At 48.0% G+C, this 21,821-nt stretch overlaps 1 protein-coding gene across 1 annotated transcript in view; it reads right to left on the bottom strand.

The window, feature by feature from the left end:
• Positions 1-21,821, bottom strand: part of LOC119957152 — a 32,942-nt gene that overhangs the window by 6,148 nt on the left and 4,973 nt on the right. Inside the window, exons 2-8 of the mRNA XM_038784923.1 lie at positions 13,297-13,354; positions 11,177-11,378; positions 10,078-10,168; positions 7,802-7,900; positions 4,436-7,081; positions 3,145-3,181; positions 1,262-1,394 (exon numbers count right to left, since the gene is read on the bottom strand). Coding sequence (XP_038640851.1) covers positions 1,262-1,394; positions 3,145-3,181; positions 4,436-7,081; positions 7,802-7,900; positions 10,078-10,168; positions 11,177-11,378; positions 13,297-13,333 — 3,245 coding nt within the window. The 5' untranslated portion in view covers positions 13,334-13,354. The remainder of the gene's footprint in view (positions 1-1,261; positions 1,395-3,144; positions 3,182-4,435; positions 7,082-7,801; positions 7,901-10,077; positions 10,169-11,176; positions 11,379-13,296; positions 13,355-21,821) is intronic.

Raw genomic sequence — 21,821 nt, 5'->3', positions numbered from 1 at the left:
GGAGGAGGGGGTAGGATACTCTGATTATTAAAACAGTTCACAACACAGTTGTACAAAAAAAGAAACGGTACAAGCACTAAACTTTGCGCTGGAGAGACCAGATACCCTTGCCTCTGTACCAACAGAAGGGAAAGGAAAGGGGGGTGCTGGGGAGAGAGGGGAAAAGAGGAGGTGAGGAGGGAGGGAGTCGGGGTGTTGATGGCGGGAAGGGGGGGCAATAGGGCACTGCCTGAACTATCTATGGAGGCAGTAAACAAAAGAACCTTCAATTATGATGTGCCAGATTCTGGGAGTCTCCCAGAGGGGGTGAGGGGTGACACAGGTGAATTGGCCTCGCTAAATTGACCATAATTGGGAAAAAAATAATTGGGTACCCTAAGTTTATAAAACAAAATTCCAATTTAGAACCAACTAACATAGACAGAGGCACAGTTTAGTACCCAATGTTGATGGCAGCTAGGAATTGTATTGAGTACATCAAGCTCATTACACAATAGATCCTTATGGTCCAGATGGGGTAAGGGCAGCACAGTGGTGCAGTGGTTAGCATTATGAAATGAAATGAAAATCGCTTATTGTCACGAGTAGGCTTCAATGAAGTTACTGTGAAAAGCCCCTAGTCGCCACATTCCGGCGCCTGTCCGGGGAGGCTGGTACGGGAATCGAACCGTGCTGCTGGCCTGCCTTGGTCTGCTTTAAAAGCCAGCAATTTAGCCCAGTGAGCTGAACCAGCCATTACTACCTCACGGCACCAAGATCCCGGGTTCGACCCCAGCTCTGGGTCACTGTGTCCGTGTGGGGTTTGCACATTCTCCCTGTGTTTGCGTGGGTCTCACCCCCACAACCCAAAAATGCGCAGGGTAGGTGGACTGGCCATGCTAAATTGCCCCTTAATTGGAAAAAATGAATTGGGTGCACTAAATTATTTTTAAATGCCCAAGATTGAGTTTAAACCCACGTCCCAGAGATGAAAGATAGCGGGGCAGGTTTTTCTCTCTACCCACCACCCCTTCTTCCGTGGCCTGCTTTTTGGCGGCAAAGGCCTCTCACCATTGGCTGCTCACGGGATCGTCCGCTCCCGCTGGCGTCTACGCCGTTTTGTGCAACTTGCCCGTCCTGCTGCCGGGGAACCCACCGCGCAGGGGGTGAGGCCTTTGGCGGGGCCAGAACGTCTTGCTGTTGGGAAGGGCCTGACTATCCCACCCAAGGTCTCAGCATCCAGTATCTAATGAATCCAGTATTCATTACAAACCATTGATACCTTAAATGCAGATCTTCGAGCTCAGATGCAAAATGAGCATTATCCTCCGGAGGGGCATTGACTGGTGAAAGGTCCGTCACAGCCTTGCTTTCTAATGTCGATTTCATGAGCTGTAATTCACAATCTTTGTTATCTACGGGGAAGACACAACTGGTTTAGTTGCTAATTACAACAGCTTACCAATCATTTGCAAGTTCAGAGGTCACAATGTTCCATACACCTAAGCTCATGGGAACATGCTTTTTAAAATAAATTTAGTGTACCCAATTAATTTTTTCCAATTAAGGGGCAATTTAGCATGGCCAATCCACCTAACCTGCACATCTTTGGGTTGTGGGGGCAAAACCCACACAGACACGGGGAGAATGTGCAAACTCCTCACGGACAGTGACCCAGAGCCGGGATTGAACCCAGGTCCTCGGCGCCGTGAGGCAGCAGTGCTAACCACTGTGCCACCGCGCCTCCCTACCTCCCTCCATCTCTATGATGAATCGCTTCAAACTTATTTATTAGATTTGTGCCAAACACCAGTTACATATAAATGAGCTAAATTGCATTCAAAACTTAAGAGATCAACATGATGCATCATTAAATGAAAGTTGTGATTTTTACAGAATGCAGCTTCAGGGATCTTTAGGTGGCAGGAAGTGTTCGCTTTATTCGTTTGTGGGGGGGGCGCAGAAACTAAAAGTCGTTCATGAACAGGCTGCGCAACAGCGAGTGAGATCTGTGCCTGAAACGCTTCACACAGCAAATTCTCAATTTCGACCACCCTGTTACGATGAAAAGCCAAACGGTATAGAAATGTTTCCAGACTGGAAAAAAGGATGGTAAGTCAGTGAGGCCAGCCTGTCATAGTCTTTAAGTATCCCCTAGCAACCAGTTCCAGTTTAACACTGACAGAAGCCCCAAATCCAATTGGCTGCTTCCCAAAGGATCAATGAGCAGTGCCAAGGGATTTACTGAGTAGACATGAAACAAATCAAAACCTAAAGCTACTTGCTATAGAAGTACCCGGTGGTACAACAAGATTACTTTCTGCCGTCCAGTTCCTGATCTCAGGCTCTCTGCTGTGCGGCAGCCGAGGACATTGTAAAAATAAATTTAGAATACCCAAATCTTTATTTCCAATTAAGGGGCAATTAAGCGCAGCCAATCCACCTACCCTGCACATCTTTGGGTTGCAGGGGAGAATGTGCAAACTCCACATGGAAGGTGACCTGGGGCTGGGATCGAACCTGGGTCCTCGGTGCCGGGAGGCTGCAGTGCTAACCACTGTGCCACCGTGCCACCCTTAAGGACTTAACCATAGAAAGAGAATGTAAAATGAAGGCAGCCAGTCACTCTGGGGCAATTTCACTTCGAACAATTCTCCAACCCTAATGTGCTCTTTCAAGAATGATTTCAAGATGGGCAACGCGGTAGCACAGTGGTTAGCACTGTTGCTTCACAACGCCAGATCCCAGGTTCGATTCCCAGCTTGGGTTACTGTCTGTGCGAAGTCTGCACGTTCTCCCCATGTCTGCATGGGTTTCCTCCAGGTGCTCCGGTTTCCTCCCACAAGTCCCGAAAGACGTGCTGTTAGGTGAATTGGACATTCGGAATCCTCCCTCTGTGAATCCGAACAGGCGCCGGAATGTAGCGACTAGGGGCTTTTCACAGTAACTTCATTGCAGTGTTACTGTAAACCTACTTGTGACAATAAAGATTATATTTTAAATATATATATTTGGCACGGAAGGTTCCAAAGGAAAAAGGTAAATGAAGCTAAAATAACTCATACAAAACAGATAAATAAAACTATACTCCTTAATTTAAATAGTGGAAATAATACTTCTGCCATTAAAACATGATTATGTCAAAAAACGTTGATGTTTAATTACCTGGTTGTACCTCGTCGTGAGTGAGTTTGGTCAGTACCTAAAACAAGAGGCATGAAAAGATAAGTGAAATGTCGAAACCTCTCCAATAGGCAATCAAGGATTTACTGACTGATCATGGTTAACATTTTTACATTCTGTGCTGACGAGAGTTATTTTGTAACAATGTGCTGTAACCAGTACAACCATTTTAATGGACGATAACCAAAACTGGCCCAATTGGATTTGGGATGTGTTAATGTCCACTGAGCAAACTCGCCATGTACATGGATTACATTCTACAGTTAAGAGTAAACACAATCGTTGGTTTTGCCCACAAAAAGGCTCCACAAACAGAAATGAAATGAATAGCCGGTTACTCTGTTTTTATGATGTTATCTGGGGGAGAAATGTTGGGTCAGGACAACATGCATCACTTGAAACTGTGCCGCGGAATCTTTCCTTCCCACCTGAATCACCAGGGGCTGGTTTAGCTCAGGGGCTGGTTTAGCTTAGGGGCTGGTTTAGCTCAGGGGCTGGTTTAGCTTAGGGGCTGGTTTAGCTTAGGGGCTGGTTTAGCTCACAAGGCTAAATCGCTGGCTTTTAAAGCAGACCAAGCAGGCCAGCAGCACGGTTCGATTCCCGTACCAGCCTCCCCGGACAGGCGCCGGAATGTGGCGACTAGGGGCTTTTCACAGTAACTTCATTGAAGCCTACTCGTGACAATAAGCGATTTTCATTTTCAGGAAGGCGCCTCAGTTTTGAGTCTCAACCGAAGCTCTTTAAGAGGCTACGGTTCGACTGAATTCTCCGCCTTCTTCAGATTATGTGCTGCAACGGAGTTTGTACCCGATGTCTTTGAATTCAGAGGCAACGGTGCCACCAAGCTGAGCCAGTGATATTTGGCACAGGAAAAATGGAAAAGCCCCCGACAGCAGGAGGTCAGGAGTTGGGAACCAACACACAACGAGGCAATTCACCCCACTAAAAATTGAGGGAGGAATTACTCTGGTCAGTTTGTGCAGCAGCATCGTAAACAGCCTGGTGACTATTTCCCTTGGTCAGTGTTTCTAAATAAATGCAACTTTCCCTTTTCTTTTTGAATAGGTTTATGCTAGAAATAAAGAAGATAGAAATCTTCATCAAGACAATTACCATGTCACAAGCTTTGGAATCAGAGAAACCATTCCCCCAATACATTTTATTCTGAAGTCCCGAGGTTGGTATATGCAATTCTACTGGTTAAAAACAGATGTCAGTAACGTTTCTCGGTTGAACATTTGCTTTCAACCCTTGTTAATAAAAACACCCGTACCTTGCTCTTTGTATAAGGGAATGGTTTTTGTTCACTTTTGTTCCCTTGGTTTGCGCTCTGAGTTGCTGTTCGACATTGAATCTCCTGTTCCTTACTGGAGGAGCCCGCATCCACCACGGAAACCCTGCAGCCATTGGTTTCACTCACAACGCTACTTGTCCAGTGACATTCTTTTAATGTGCCACAGCGATCAGTTTCTGTGTTAACGTCACGGCCGTCAGAACAATGACCTCGCGTTTCATTTCCTGCAGCTGGAAATACAGCTGAAAGACACCCGCGACCTTTTGTGAAATCTTCAGGTGGCTGGTATAGAGGAAAGGCCACTGGAACGGCCGCTCGAGTTGCACCAGTTTTGGGTAACGTGTCCGCATCTCCGGACATCTCCGAACCCAGTTCCATATCCATCTTTTCCACAGGGAAACCTGTTTCGTCAAAAGTACTGCTTTCATTTGAACTTCCCCTCTCTGCAATGTGACCCATTGAAGGCTGGGCAGATTGTTCTTTTAAGGCTGGCTCCTGATTATTGCTGATGTTCACGCGCCCACATTCTATGCCCATAGATATGCTCCCTCCAGCTTGAATCGCTTTCTTCGCTTTATCTTCATGCTGACACCCAACAATACAGTATTCCATTCCAGTGCTTGGTAACAGCGAAAGTAGAGTAACATCGTCTCTCATTCTTTTAATCCCGGTCTTACATTGACTCTCTCTTCTACCAAAATCTACGTTGTCTTTTTCTTCACTGATGTTGCTCAAATTGGTTTCAATTTGGAAGTCTGCGTTACCCAACGATAAAAACATGCTGGAGCTTAGCTCATTGCTAATGTCCAGTCTCATTTTACTGTCTAATCCTTTGTTGTCCTTTATAACTCCTCGATTGCAATTACTATCAAAAAGCATCTGAGGGACATTGACCTCACCGGGAAGAAGGTCTTCATTCTTGCTTGAATGGGTAGTTTGTTGTGAAGGGTTGAGGCCTATAACGGGTAGCTCTTTTTCTGTGATTTCCAGCCCTTGCGATCCGGTGATGCCACTTTGCCGGCCAAGTGGAGGTTCTGCACCACTGCTGCTTCCACCATGCACCTTAAAAGCCCAAGTGCTCTCAGACATGTCAACGGCCCTGTTTGCTGAAAGCATATTGGTTTGTGAGCGAAGGAGCATTGTGTTAAGTGACGGAGCTTCAGAACGCTCAGCTGGCCGTTGTCTAACACATTGCCCTCCCGGTCCTGCACTTTGTGCAGCAGAATGATGCTCCTGTTCTGTCACGTTAGCTGTTAACAGGCTGTTGCTATGACTATTATTCAATACCTCTTGGATCAGCTGCTTTGTTTCCTCACCAGCATTGCTGCAATTTGTAGAATTGCACCTCTCTCTGGGAACTGCTTGGTCATGAAAGCTTTTACAGAGATTCTGGGTAATTTTCTGATTTTCTGTCTCCATTTCACCTCGGTGCTCAGGCAGAGTCTCGCAATCAATCTCTGTTGTTTTATCACCTGGAAAGCGTTGGCTGGGCTGTGGTTGAGGTCCAGCTTGATGGCCATCTAAGTCTTTGTGGAGAGCTTTGGCAATAGTCACTGCGGTCCAAGAGTTGTTAGGGCCACTCAGGTCAGACCAGTCACCATTCTTTTGGCAAGCATCAACGTCTTGCAGAACACTGTCATTTCTCATAGCGACGCTTAACTCAGCCTCGCAGCTGGGTACCTCCTGCAGTTCCTCACTTGCATTTTTATGTCTATCCATTGTATCGGCTTGGGAATTAAAGGTGTTCTTTACATGGATCGCAGCATTACTTTCAAGTGAATGGTGGAGGGTGCCGGAACACAAGAGGCCAGTGGGCTGTGAACAGGTCTCGTCTTTCAGATCATTCTGCGCAGGTCCATCTGTGGTTAAATTCATTGGGACAGCCAGTTCTTGCCTGTTGCCCTCACTTCCAGTTACCTCTTCACTGACTACTACAAGATTATCAGTCTTCTCTCTGCAGCTGGAGTTCTTGTAAACCTCAGCTGGAAGAGCGCATCTGTCTTCAGTCCCATCAACATCCTTATTGATTGCTATTGTGTATTCCCTGGCTGCACCTTGGCAGAGGGCCAATTCCTCGTGAGCGACTGGCACAACGCCAGTCTGTTCCTGGTAAAGAGAATTACGCGGAAGCTCAAAGTTGGGCTCGTCTTTAGAAAAACTCCGTCTTGTACATTCTGACTGAGTTAGTGGCTGTTCATCTGGAGTGCTGTGAGCTATTGGAATTGGAGTCCTGCAAAGCACGTCCATTTCAAACAGGTGCTGGTCTAGTCTGTTGCTTTCATTCTCCACTTCGGTGATGTCAGAATTTCTTTGGTCCGAAGGGCAAGTCAGCTCCTCTGCCTCATGGCCAACGGGCCGCATGTCTGCCCCCATTTGTGCATCTGAAAGCGCCACATCACCATCGCCCCTTCCTTCAACACAACGCCCAGCTGCCTCAGTCTCTTTCTGCTCTTTCCCTGACTCCTCTGCGGGCGGTTGACTTGGTGTTGCGGTACAGGCAGTCTGTTCGGGTGATTGCTGCGACATATGTACTTGGTGCTCGCCAGCAGGAAGGCAACATCCTGAAATTTCAAGATCCACGTCCTGAGGATTTTTGTCGCCTTCCACTTCACTGTTCCTTAAGATCTTAAGTAATAAAACACACAAAAAAATTAAGTGAGAACTTGTTTAAGTCTGATTGCTTACATTTACTTACATACATAGCTGGTATACAGGGTGATTTTCAATGTATGTTATGGAGCTTCTGAAGTAGAAGTGAGTGAGCAGTTTGTTGACTGTGTGTAAAAGGAGCACATGTACACACTATATAAAAATATGCAATTTACAGGAATATCACCATTATAAAATACAGGCTGAAGAGTTCCCTCCTGCAGTAGATGCTGCAAACTATAGAAAAAACATAAGAGTCTATGGCAAGGCAGTGTTGCAACATACCGTGTGCCAAGTTATGGAGCGATAGCTGATTATTGGAGCATTCGGAAGATTGTATAGTGGCCCATTGGCTGGTAAGCATGCTGCCTGCAATGATGACAAGCCACGCAGACCAGGTAAGACTCTGATATTCTGCTATCAACCAAGGCAATGGAAGGCATGCTCCAATCAGCTTATTAGTTAATGTCCCGCAGGCAATAAGAGAGAAAATCTTCCAACAGCTATGCTAGAACACCTGTTGGAGACTGTGCACAAATGGATGCTGGAGACTAACGCCTGGATTTTGGCTCTGGTGATATAGACACTGACGTAATTTACACGGTTGTTCTTTAAAATAACTTGAGAGCAAAAAATACCTGTGATAATGCAGTAATTATTGTACTGCAGCAGCATGACACGACTGCAACATATTACCTCTTTGTCTGTGATCTCCATATCCTGCCTCACAAGGTTACTGCGGGAAAGTCGGTTTTTCGGCTTTGGAAAGACAGGAACATATTTTCCCAGTGAATTCTATCAGGTCAAAGTAGGAAAATAGGTCAAACAAAACTGGAATGTTGAGAGATGGTTTTTTTTTAAAAGTTGCATTCTACAGAATGAAACATTTGATATTAATGCAGACAACATCAGCCAAACAATTATTTTGCCTACATTTAACCTGCTTGACTGAGATATTGGTGTCACTAAGTAGCAACTCACTGCAGTGCGAACGTGGACAGGAGCGCACCCAGAAGATACATGGAGCAAAGCGTTCCCTCTGAACTATTGACAGAATTTAGAGTGTGCTAATATAGCAACAACGTCCCTTCAATCCCTGGTTCTAATGCCCAGAAATACAAGTGTGACAAGCTGAACAAGCACCCACATCGCAAACCGACAATTCAATCGTGTAGCTCTGCACCTGGGGTTTAAGATAGTTCTTTTGAAAGTGATTATTTTCTCAGCTAGGGTGGAGTTGGATAAGGAATCCAAAAAGTGGGCAATCTTTTGTTTGTTATTTTTGTGACTGGTGTGCTTTCAAAGAGAGAAATGTTAGTGCTGGGGAATGGAGAAACTTTCCACCCAACGGCAACATCAAAGTAACAGCAGAAACAGACTGAAAGGTCATCGTCATTTTCTACCGATGCTCCTTTTTAGGCTTTTTAAATTAAATTTAACCTTTGAAGGGAAATATCGCCCTTCCTCTACAATTCTGAGTGGGCTTCACAAGGTAGATGTTGAGAGGATGTTTCCTCTTGTGGGGTAATCTAGAACGAGGGCAGCCCCGTTTCCAATGGGTCTCCCATTTAACATTGAGCTGAGAGGGAATTTCTTCTCTCAGGGGGTCATTAATTGGAATTCTCTTTCCAGAGAGCAGTGGAGGCTGGGCCATTCTACAAGGCTGAGTTGGAAAAAATTTGATCTACAGGAAGGAGCTGCGCTCCGAAAGCTTGTGTTTGAAACAAACCTGTTGGACTTTAACTTGGTGTTGTAAGACTTCTTACTGTGCTCACCCCAGTCCAACGCCGGCATCTCCACATCAGATCTACAAAGGAGTCAAGGTTTATGGGGGACAGGGAGGAGAGTGGAGTTAAAACCCCAATCAGACCAGGCTCAATAGCCTTTTGGCCTAGTCCTGCTCCGATTTATTATGATCGACAATAACTCGAGCAATAACGACAGCCAAATCATGGAAAGTTAGGGGAATAAAAGTATACTTAAAATTTTTTTTAGGTTACCCAATTATTTTTTCCAATTAAGGGGCAATTTAGTGTGGCCAATCCACCTACTCTGCATATTTTTGGGTTGTGGGGGTGAAACCCACGCAGACACTGGGAGAATGTGCAAACTCCACACGGACAGTGACCCAGAGCCGGGATCGAACCTGGGACCTCAGCGTCGTGAGGCAGCTGTGCTAACCACTAGGCCACCACACTACCTGAATAAAAGTACACTTTACAATTCTGTAAATGACTGAGGAAAGTTGCGAGGATGCATTTATTTGTCCAAAGGAGGCTTGATCCATGCTGTCAAGTCTCCAAAACCAGCTCATGAACAGGATATGTTTCATCATGGTTAAAATTATTTGGATCAGGGCAGCACAGTGGCTAGCACTGCTGCCTCACGGCACCAAGAACCTGGGTTCAAACCCGGCTCTGGGTCACTGTCCGTGTGGAGTTTGCACATTCTCCCTATGTCTGCATGGGTCTCACCCCCACAACCCAAAGATGTGCAGGGTAGGTGGATTGGCCACGCTAAATTCCCCCTTCAGTGTAGACACAGATAACCTTGCAGAAGTAAGATCTATTCCTTTTTTTAAAAGGGTCCATAGAATCCCTACAGTACAGGAGGCCATTCGGCCCTTTGAGTCTGCACCGATCCTCTGAAAGGGTCTACCCTACCTTGGTCCACACTCCGCCCTATCCCCGTAACCCCACCTAACCTGCACATCTTTGGGCTGTGGGAGGAAACCAGAGCCCCTGGAGGAAACCCACGCAGACACGGGGAGAAGGTGCAAACTCAACACAGTCACCTGAGGCCGGAATTGAACCCGGGCCCCTGGCATGAAGAGGAAGCTGTGCCGACCACTGCACCACCGTGCCGTACTGTTAAGACACAAGAGTAATTTGAGACCAGGCTCAATGGAGTCAAATAAACTGAAATCCTGTGAAAAATTACTACGCTCAAACCCATGCGGTTCACCAACAAACCTGAGAAAGTGGAAACAAGAAATGTTCTCCATCCTGGGATCTATTTTCTCTGTAGCATTTTCCTTCTATCTCTTGCTCAACCTTACCAGTTCTAAGACAAGAAGGAAAACAGAAGAGCATGTGGATCATTTGACAAATACACAGCAGAAGAAGCTGGACTGAAATCTGTAATTATACATTCAGCCAGCCTTTCACCAGCATTAATCCTCTTTTTCTAGACAAGACACAAGTGTGTGGGAAAGGGACCAACTATTACACAGCTAACAAGAGCCATTGGTAGTAGTAATAATAATAAACTTTATTAGTGTCACAAGTAGGCTTACATTAACACTGCAATGAAATACTGTGAAAAGCCCCTAGTTGTCACACTCCGGCACCTGTTCGGGTACACTGAGGGAGAATTTAGAATGTGCAATTCACCTGACAGCACGTCTTTCGGCACTTGGGGAGGAAACCGGCGCACCCAGAGGAAACCCATGCAGACACGGGGAGAACATGCATACTCCACACAGACAGTGACCCAAGCTGGAATCGAACCCGGGTCCCTGCCGTTGTAAAGCAAGAGTGTTAACCACAGTGCTAAGATTCAGCACATCCTAACCAACCATTTATTTCGCCCCATTTAGTGATACGTGGTGTGAAGGGGGGGGGGGGGGGGGGGGGGGTCTGTTGGAATAATTGGAAGCTGCTCTCAGTTGTGAGATGTCTCATTATCAAGCAAAAGAGTTGGATTTACATGATTCTACGGTCAAGTGACAACTTAAAAAAAAACTGCATCACTAATATATTTGTTTTCAGATTAGCAATTCAGGGATCAAAACAAAGGACAGTATTCTAGGTGGCAGACGCTGGTTGTGTTGGTATGCTAAAGTAAGGCTTTTCTACACAGCAGCTGCCTTTTGTTCCATTATCCTCGCTGGTATAATATCAACCTATGCCTAAGATAAAACGTGTTGTATTTCCTCACAAGTACTCAGAAGCAGAACAGCTTACAATGTCCCAGTGATTAGCCATCCCTAGTTCCTTGTTATTTCGATTGTGTGGCTTCCCGCATTAAATCAATATACAAGGTGAGAGATCACACGGAAAATTCCTTCACCTTTTCTCAGCATGTTCCACGCTGAGACTTCCGCTTGCTAGTTCTTCCTCCTCGGCAGGTTTCATTGTAATGTCCTCCGTTTCCTGTTCTTCTGTCATGGTCTTGCATTCTGTTTCGATCGTGTCTGTGTTCTGTTCCTCACCAGGCTGCACATTTTTCTTTCTTACCTTCTTTACAACAGGTAACAATGTGCCATCCACTTCTACATCAGTCAAAAACAAAGTTATTCCCAAGGAAATGCTCACCACACTCAGAATGTAAAAACGCTGTGCAAATTGACTGAAGGGTGTCCTCAAAATAGAGATTTAGTTTAAAAGTGTCAACCGGGAAATTCGCAGAAAAACAAAACCGACGTGGTTAAGAACACAAACTGTCCAGGTACTTGGGGCAGGAGAGCATCAAGGGAACTAGTAAATCTGGCACTAACTTATTCACTGGTTAGGTTAGGTGGATTGGCCATGCTAAATTGCCCTTTAGTACCCAAAGGGTGTACATGTTCGGTGGGGTTATGGGGAGAAGACGGGGAGTGGGCATGAATAGGGTGCTCTTTCAGAGGGTCGGTGCGGACTCAATGGGCCGAATGGCCTCCTCTGTACTGTATGGATTCCATGGATACACCTGGATCGTCCAGATTGGTCAAGTGCATCAAATTCCAGAAAGATATCAATGGTTTGGTTCAGGGGCAGAGAAATGGAACTCAATCCGGAAAAGTGTGAAGCAATGCATTTGGGGATGGCAGACAAGGCAAGGGAATACTGAATAAACGGGAAGGTTTCGAGAGGTGTTGAGGAAGTGGGAGACATTGGAGAGCATGTCCACAGGTCCTTAAAGGTGGCAGGACAGGTGGACAAGGTTATTTCCTTTATTGCGCGAGGTATTGAATACAAAAGCAGGGATGTAATAATGGAACTGTATAAAAGGCTGGTTCGGCCACAGCTGGACTTCTGTGTGCAGTTCTGGTCACAGGATTACAGGAAGAACGGAGAGAGTACAATGGACATTTAGAAGAATGTTGCCAGGCCTGAAGAATTACAGCTCTGGTGACGCAGTGGTTAGCACTGGGACTGCGGCACCGAGGACCCGGGTTCAAATCCCGGCCCTGGGTCACTGTCTGTGTGGAGTTTGCGTATTCTCCCCATGTACACGTGGGTTTCACCCCCACAACCCAAAGATGTGCAGGTTAGGTGGATTGGCCACGCTAAATTGCCCCTTAATTGGAAACAATTAATTGGGTACTCTGTTGTGACCTAATTGAGGTGTACAGAATGATGCGGGGCCTAGACAGGAAAAATCCTTTGCCCCCTAGCTGACGGGTCAATTACCAGGAACCAACCCATTGATATCTTTCTGGAATTTGATGCACTTGACCAATCTGGACGATCCAGGTGTATCCATGGAATCCATACAGTACAGAGGAGGCCATTCGGCCCATTGAGTCCGCACCGACCCTCTGAAAGAGCACCCTATTCATGCCCACTCCCTTCCTTCTCCCCATAACCCCACCGAACATGTACACCCTTTGGGTACTAAAGGGCAATTTAGATTGAAGGCGATTGGTAGAAGGATTAGAGGGGACACGGGAAAAAGTATTTTCACCTGGAGGGTAGAGAGCATCAGGGATTCACTGCCTAAATTGGTGGTTGAGGGTGAAGCGCTCAACTCATTTAAAAGGCACCAAGATAGGCAGCACGGTGGCGCAGTGGTTAGCACTGCTACCTCACGGCGCCGAGGTCCCAGGTTCGATCCCGGCTCTGGGTCCATTGTCCATGTGGAGTTTGCACATTATCCCCGTGTCTGCATGGGTTTCACCCCCACAACCCAAAAGATGTGCAAGGTAGGTGGATTGGCCACGCTGAATTGACCCTTAATTGGAAAAAATGAATTGGGTACTCTAAATTTAAAAGAAAAGCACCAAGATCTGTATCTGAAGTGCTGGGACCTGCAAGACTACGGACCAGGTGCTGGAAAGTGGGATCAAAATGAACGGCTAGTTTCCTTTTTTGGTTGGGGCAGATGATGGGCTGAATGGCCTCTTTCTGCACTGTAACCTTTCTATCGGGTTCTGTGGTGAAAAATGACAATTCTCGGGAGGGGGGTGGAGAAGGAAAGCTGACACTTACTTGTAGCCACAGGGAGAGTCTTCTTCCGTTTGTGCATGTCCCTTTCCTAATGGAATATCTTCAAAACAAAATCCATAAATAACAAATACCGTGACAAAATGTACGACGCAAAAACGGAATGTGCATGTCAGCAAGTCTGCCTGTAACAGAAGCTGGATTAACACTTTAGACTGGACCAGCAATTGTTGTCTTCTGCTCAATCAATAATTTTTTTGCATTAATAGACTGTGCTATTCAATGATTTAAAGCAACATAAATAGTACAGAAAAGTGGGAATTAAGTGCTAAAAATTGAATGAAATGATCATTTGCATTGACGCAAGTTTCAAAACTGTCGGTTATAGCAGTTTAAGTGCTCCATTTATTCAGACAGAAACAGCTGTGTTTACCCACTAGTTCACACTTCACTAGGATGTACTGAATGTTAAAATAAAATTACCATCCCCCATATTGTAGCTGTAATACTAATTACATAGTTGTATCAGCAAAGAATTCATCACCAGCGTGAATAACTGTACCCAATGGCAATGCAACTCAGTACAAGCTATTATAAAGCCCATTAGTATCCCGGATGGGAAAAAATCCTCAATCACACAGGTTGAACTATTGAAGAAACACAAGAATGCTGCAGTTTTAAAGAATGAAACACTTGCATTTACATAGCGACTTTCATGACCAGGATATCCCAAAGCGCCTTACATAGGAATGAACACAGGAACAGGAGTCAGTCATTCAGCCCCTCGATCCTGACTTCCATTCAAGGACATCAGAAAGAAGAAAGACCATGGAAAGCATCCTATCGGGCTGCATCACAGCCTGGTATGGCAACAGCTCAGCCCAGGACCGCAAGGAACTTCAGAGAGTCGTGAATACTGCCCAGTCCATCACACAAACCTGCCTCCCATCCATGGACTCCACCTACAGCTCCCGCTGCCTGGGGAAAGCGGGCAGCATAATCAAGGATCCCTCCCACCCGGCTTCCTCACTCTTCCAACTTCTTCCATCGGGCAGGAGATACAGAAGTCTGAGAACACGCACGAACAGACTCAAAAACAGCTTCTTCCCCACTGTCACCAGACTCCTAAATGACCCTCTATTGACTGACCTCATAAACACTACACCCTGTATGCTTCATCCGATGCCAATCCTTATGTAGTTACATTGTATATCTTGTGTTGCCCTATTATGTATTCTCATGTATTTTCTTGAATTTTGTTTAATTCCCTTTTCTTCCATGTACTGAATGATCTGTTGAGTTGCTTGCAGAAAAATACTTTTCACTGTACCTCGGTACACGTGACAATAAACAAATCCAATCCAATCCAATCATGGCTGAGCTGTGGCCTAACCCCATATACCTTTTTTAAAAAATTTAGATTAGCCAATTATTTTTTCCAATTAAGGGGCAATTTAGCGTGGCCAATCCACCTTCTCTGCACATTTTTGGGTTGTGGGGATGAAACCCACGCAGACACGGGGAGAATGTGCAAACTCCACACGGACAGTGACCCAGAGCCGGGATCGAACCTGGGACCTCGGCGCCGTGAGGCGGTTGTGCTAACCACAAGGCCACCGTGCTGCCCTTTAACCCCATATACCTGCCTTTGACCCGTATCCCTTAATATCTTTGTCTAATAAAATTCTATCTCAGATTTAAAGTTAACAACTGTTCCAGCTTCAACTGCTGTTTGTGTGAGAGAGTTCCAAACCTCTACCACTCTTTGAGTGAATAAATTCTTCCAAACATCCGCCCTCAACGGTCTAGCCCTAATTTTTGGACTATGCTGCCTAGTTTTAGCGTTTCCAACCAGTGGACATAGTTTATCTTTATCTACCCTGTTAATATCTTGAAGACTTCGATCAGATCACCGTCTAAATTCTGGTGAAATTGGGCCTAATCTGTCTAATCTCTCCATGTAACTTAACCCCAGTAGTTCAGGTATCAGTTTTGTAAACCTACGTTGCACTCCCTCCACGGCCAAAATATCCTTCCTAAGGTGTGGTGCCCAGAACTGCTCACCGTGACTCCGAGTGGAGCCTAACCAGGGTTTTGTTAAGCTGCAGGATAACCCTTGTGTCTTTATATTCCAATCCTCCAGATATAAAGGCCAGCATTCTGTTAGCCTTTTTGATTATTTTCCGCACTTGTTCGTAAGCATTTTGAAGATCTATACACCTGAACCCCCCAGTCTCTGTACCCATCCTCTTTCCATGTAGAAAGTACTCTGCTCGATCCTTTTTTAGTCCAAAATGGATAACCACACACTTGCTTACACTGAATTCCATCTGCCACAATTTTGTCCATTCACCCAGTTTGTCAATGTCTCCTTGTGATTTTATGCTGTCATCTAGGCTGCCTACAATTCCGCCTAGCATTGTATCATCCGCAATTTGGACATAGGACTTTCTGTGCCATTATCCAAGTTGTTAATCAATAACATGAATAATTGAGGCCTCAACATAGATCCCTGTGGTACACTACTAATCACATCCTGCCAATTAGAGTAATTATCCATTATCTCTACTCTCTGTTGCCTGGTATTTCTAAAACAAAACTTTATTATAAATACAATATTGAGGACCCAGGTTCGATCCCGGCCCCGGGTCACTGTCCGTGTGGAGTTTGCACATTCTCCCTGTGTCTGTCTCACTCCCACAACCCAAAGATGTGCAGGGTAGGTGGATTGGCCATGCTAAATTGCCCCTTAATTGGAAGAAAATGTTTTTAAAAGTAAAAAATAAATAAATACAATATTAAACTTTTAACTTCACATTCCAAATATCCCTTAACACAACTACACAATTTCCCATTAAACAATAAAAAAAGAAACTTACTGCTCTTAATCCATCTTAAAGTTAGCAGGGCATAGAGTAAAATACCTGCTTTATAGATCAGATTAGGCTCCGATTGGAATCCCTTCGGGGGGTTGGAGGCATTGGGGTGGGGACCCCGGGAGGGGGAGCGGCTTGGCCATGTCCGCAGGCGGTGTGGGGGGGGGGGGGGGGGGGGGGGGGTGGTCCCACACATCCACTGCCGGGGCTGGGGTGGTCCCACACATCTGCTGCCGGGGTGATGGGAGTGGTGGGGGCGACAAAGGCGGCCATGTCCGTGGCAGGGCGGATCCAACGGCCAGATGCCATGATGGCGGACACGCGGTTGTCCAGCAAACCCGTTCGTTGTCGCGGCGCAGGCGGCCCGTCCTTCCTGATGTGTGCTCGACCCCCCCACCCAACTGGTGGCACCCACCAGTGGGTAGGTCCAGGGCTGCACACACAGCAGCCCCCCGGTGAGGGCGGTGCCACCAGACGGTGGTGGCCCTGGCAGGGGGGGACGACCAACAGATCTCAGGGCACCAAGGGGGCAGGGTTGGGGCACGTGCTGGCAACCGGGCCGGCCATGTAGCCCATGGCACCTGGTTGGGGAGGGGGGTATACCAATGCTGAAACCCTGTCTACTGCCACCCCCTACAGATCGTACAATGTTCAGCCATTTTCCAGCGTTGTTGGCCGCCGTGGCGGAGGCTGCTGCCCTGCATGAGGCCCAGTGGGAGCTGGAGCACGGGCGTGACAGGGAGGTGGCTGAGCCTACTGTAGAGCAGCGGGCTGCAGTGGGGCACGTGCAAGGCGCCCAGGCGGCAGGGCTTCACGCGCGAGAGGCGCAGGAGGAGCACCACGCCGTGCAGGAGCCACAGCACCGGGATAACGAGGAGGAAGGTGTGCCACGGCCACGGAGGCGTCTGATACGACAACGTGTGTACCGGCCCCGCATGTCCTTCGAGGACCTCCCAGACAGGGCGTGCAGGTGACGACTCCGGATGAGCCGGGAGACCATCGCCCACATCTGCCACCTGATAGCACACCTGGCATCGAGTGGCACCAGGGGTGGACATGCCCTCCCGGTGGCCGTCAAGGTGACGGTCGCCCTCAACCTCTTCGCAACGGGGTTGTTTCAGTTGCCGAGTAAGGATTAGTCTCCCAGCCATCGGGGCACAGGTGCATCCGGGCCGTCACCAATGCCCTGTACGACATCGCGGACCGGTACATACAGTTCCCTGTGGACCACGCCCACCAGGATGCCCGCGCAGCGGGGTTCGCCCCTGTTGTCCGGATACCATGGTGCAGCGGGCGATCGATGGAGTGCACATCGCCATGCGGCCCACCTCGGATGAAAGGACCATGTGCTTGAACAGGAAGGGTACATATTCAATGAACATGCAGGTGGTCTGTGACCACAGGATGACGATCCTGCACGTCTACGCCAGGTACCCTGGCAGTGTGCATGACTCCTTTATACTGTCCCAATCGTTCAGCCCCGCCATCATAGATATCATAGAATTTACAGTACAGAAGGAGGCCATTCGGCCCATCGAGTCTGCACCGGCTCTTGGAAAGAGCACCCTACCCAAGGTCAACACCTCCACCCTATCCCCATAACCCAGTAACCCCACCCAACACTAAGGGCAATTTAACATGGACAATCCACCTAACCTGCACATCTTTGGACTGTGGGAGGAAACCGGAGCACCCGGAGGAAACCCACGCAGACACACGGGGAGGACGTGCAGACTCCGCACAGACAGTGACCCAAGCTGGAATTGAACCTGGGACACTGGAGCTGTGAAGCAATTGTGCTATCCACAATGCTACCGTGCTGCATAGAACAGTACAGCACAGAACAGGCCCTTGGGCCCTCGATGTTGTGCCGAGCTTTGTCGGAAACCAAGATGAAGCTATCCCACTCATATGTCATAGGTGTGGAATGTGTTTAATAATAATATTGTATTAAGGTATTTGAAAATTTTAATAACAGTAACATAAACAATGACATCAACATCAACATGGTAAAATAAACATCCCCTCCCCAGCCCAATCTTCACGCACCTCAACCATACAACAACAATCCCGCCCCCCCGGAATACTGGATCTGCTGACATTTTAATTTTCCCTGAGGAAGTCGGTGAACGGCTGTCACCTCCGGGAGAACCCTAACATTGACCCTCTTATGGCAAGCCTTATTTTCTCGAGACTGAGAAACCCAGCCATGTCACTAACCCAGGTCTCTACACTCGGGGCCTTCGAGTCCCTCCACATTAATAAGATCCGTCTCCGGGGTACCAGGGAGGCAAGGGCCAAGACGCTGTCTCTTCCGCCCCCTGAACTCCCGGATCTTCCGACACTCCAAAGATTGCTATCTCCAGACTCCGGATCACCCATGCTTTTAGTACCGTAGACATTGTCTTAGCAAAACCCTGCCAAAACCCTCTGAGCTTCGGGCATGCCCAAAACATGATTGGCTGGGCTTCCCACGGACCTCGCACACCTGTCCTCAAACCTGATGAACTTACTCATCCTAACCACTGTCATGTGCCCCCGGTGGACTACGTTAAATTGAATCAGGCTTAGCCTGGCGCATGATGAGGATACATTAACCCTGCTTAGGGCATCCGCCCATAGACCCGCCTCTATCTCTCCACCTAGCTTGTCCTCTCACTTGCCCTTAAGCTCCTCCAGCGGAGTTTCCTCCGCCTCCGAAAGTTCCTGGTAAATATCACATGTGGAATGTGTTTAATATCAGACATCCTGTCCTGTACATGTGCCCTAGCCCATTTAACTATTCTGTGCCCTGCACCCGTGCCAACTTACTCATCAGTGTCTACCTTTCTGGCCTTACGGGCCCTATGACTACGTCTCGGTGCTTCCCCAGATGGTACATCAGAACTGGAGGCGGACTCCGGTGATTCCTGCCCTGTGACTAGGGTCCCCTTTGGCGGCCATTTCCAGGGGCTGCCCGGCCTGGATGGGCCAGGCTGCACCTTGGGCAATTAGAGTGGTGTGGTGCCACCCTGTTTTGCTCACAGCCCACCAGATGCACCAGGGAGAGGAGTTTGAGATGGCGCAGGGTTCAGGGACACCCCCCTGCAGAGGGACCCGGAACGGGCCCCAGCACCTCCTCCTCCCTCAGGGTGCCCAAGTGGCCCCCAGGGCTCTCCATGGGATGGGTGTGTGAGCGGATCCAGCACCCGGGGCACCACCATCACCTGGCGCTGCCAGTCCTGGAGGCCTGTGCTGGTATTGACCCAGGTCTGGACGTTCGCAGCCATGGAGCTCAGGGAGTTCACCACCCTGTCACTGTTAGGCGGTTCGATGCATGCTGTTGGATCTATGTTGGCATGGGTGCACACGGCCTATGCGGCTTGCATGGGTGGCTGCAGCCATGTGGGTCACGGCTGTGGTTGTATCGCCCCCCCTGGGGAGGGGGTGGGTGTCACACATGTGGGGGGTAGGGGGGTTGGTGCCATTGGCACATTGCTGGGTACTCACCCTGGCTGCCCTCAGTAGGCCGTTGAGCTTTTTGCGACACTGCTCGCCAGTCCTGGGTGTCACCGCAATGGCACTGACGGCCGCGCCCACCTGCCTCCACAGACGCCGGGCCACGATGGCTGGGACACTCTGGCCGGGTCCAAGTACAGACGCCCCCTCCTCTCCTCGAGGGCGTCCAGGAGCATCTCCAGGTCGTGATCTGTGAACCAGGGCGCTGCTCGGCGTGGCGCCATGTTACTCTATCGGCGGATTGCGCGCTCGCGCCGCCTTATGTGCGCCATGGCGATTACGTGGCGCCGGGTCTCCGACGCTGCTCTGAGCTTTCCGCCGCGCCCCTGCTAGCCCCCTTGTACGCCGGAGAATGGGGTCCCGGAATGGGCGCCGACCGCGGAGTGCAACATTCCCGTTTTGACACCGGCGTCGACACTCTGCCATCGGAGCAGAGAATCGCGCCCACTACTGTATCTCCAGGCTTTTAACTCTCAACTTGTCTAACTATTTAGAAGCCAATATTCCTAAAGTCCTCCAATCGTCACACCATCTAAATAACATCCATAAGCATTCTCCTGTCCACTACTTTAGTCACCTCTTCAAAAAAATTCAATGACATTTGTCAAGCATCATCTTCCCTGATCGGTAGTGGATCAGAAATGCAAATGCCACAGCTAATTTGCGTACAGCAAGCTGCCACACAATGTAGCAATAACCAAATAATCTGCTTCTGAGAGGTAAAAATCAGCCCTTTCTCTGGCGTCTTTCGTGTTCACCTGAGAGGGCTGACGGGGCCTCAATTTAACATTTAATTTCAAAAAAGGCATCTCTAGTGCTGCAACACTCTCTCAGCGCTGCACGGGATTAGCAGCCTTGAATGTTTTTATGCTCACATACCGGAGTAGTACTTTTAAAAAATAAATTTAGAATACCCAATTCATTTTCTCCAATTAAGGGGCAATTTAATGTGGCCAATTGACCTACCCTGCACATCTTTGGGTTGTGGGGCCGAAACCCATGCAGACACGGGGAGAATGTGCAAACTCCACACGGACAGTGAACCAGAGCCGGGATCAAACCTGGGACCTTGGCGCCGTGAGGCAGCAGGGCTAACCCACTGCGCCACCGTGCTGCCCTTACCAGAGTAGTACTTGAACCTACAACCTTCTCGACTCAGAGGCGAGAGTGCTGCCACCACAGCTGATACTTCTTTAATTCCAAACAGCACCCTCTAAAAAAGTTAAGGTGTTAAAAACTGCCAGATTCTCCTGCTGGCTCAAATGTATTTTGTGTTCAATTTGACACCTTCCAAGGGAAGTAAAAAGTGATCATTTTACCAATTAAGTTCAGCCTTTGTTAATTTACATCACGCTCTTCAAATTGTAGCTGCCATTCTCTACATAATTAGCACAGCACTGTTTCAATTATGTTGTCTGCAAGAAGCTCATAACAGTGGCTTTCGAGCCAAGTTGGAAATCTTTGGCAGCTCTGGCAACACCCAGTTAAAGACTTCAACCATCCTTCAAGCACCCTAATTACAGGTTACTTACAGGCATCATGATGCTTTCTGCTAGCTCATACAGCTGAGCAATATTCCCGACACTTGCAATAGTGTCACATTCAAACTGGGTGCATTATTTTGGATGCTCAGCTGCCCTGAAGCCTGCCGAGTGCTATGCTGGCCATCGGGTATGGCGGGCAAATCAAAACTGTAAGCGTACACCTACTATTAGCAGTGGAAACGTTATGTAACTTCTGTCAACACCCTAACTTTTTGCGTGTTTAATATATGCTCTGAGGACAAAGAGATACAAGAAAGCACTAAATCAGAAACAATGAAAAATCTACTCCGGGCATCGGTGTGACTCAGATCGCAATCCACCCACACTTCCAAGTTTTTTTGGAGCAGGGGTGATTCACACCGTGGGGGCCTGCAGAAGCTGGCTTGACCAGATCCTCAGAGATCGGGATGCCGTTTTTCAATCGCGCCCCGATCTCTGAATAACCCACAGGCCCTCCCCCTTCCCAATTGTTGGCTTCTCGCCCCTCCCAAAGTGTGTGACACCGCACTATGGGTTTGCCCCCTTCAGGCACCACCCCTTGGCACAGCGATGTTGTCACTGCCATGGTGCCAGGCATGTCCCTGACCACCCGCAGATTACAAAGGGCCGTGAGCTCCCCAGTGGGTCATCACGTCTATCCATAGAACTGTGG

This window comes from Scyliorhinus canicula, chromosome 25 (assembly GCF_902713615.1).
Source record: "Scyliorhinus canicula chromosome 25, sScyCan1.1, whole genome shotgun sequence".
NCBI lineage: Eukaryota > Metazoa > Chordata > Chondrichthyes > Carcharhiniformes > Scyliorhinidae > Scyliorhinus > Scyliorhinus canicula.
This window is presented reverse-complemented; position numbering and strand designations above follow the sequence as displayed.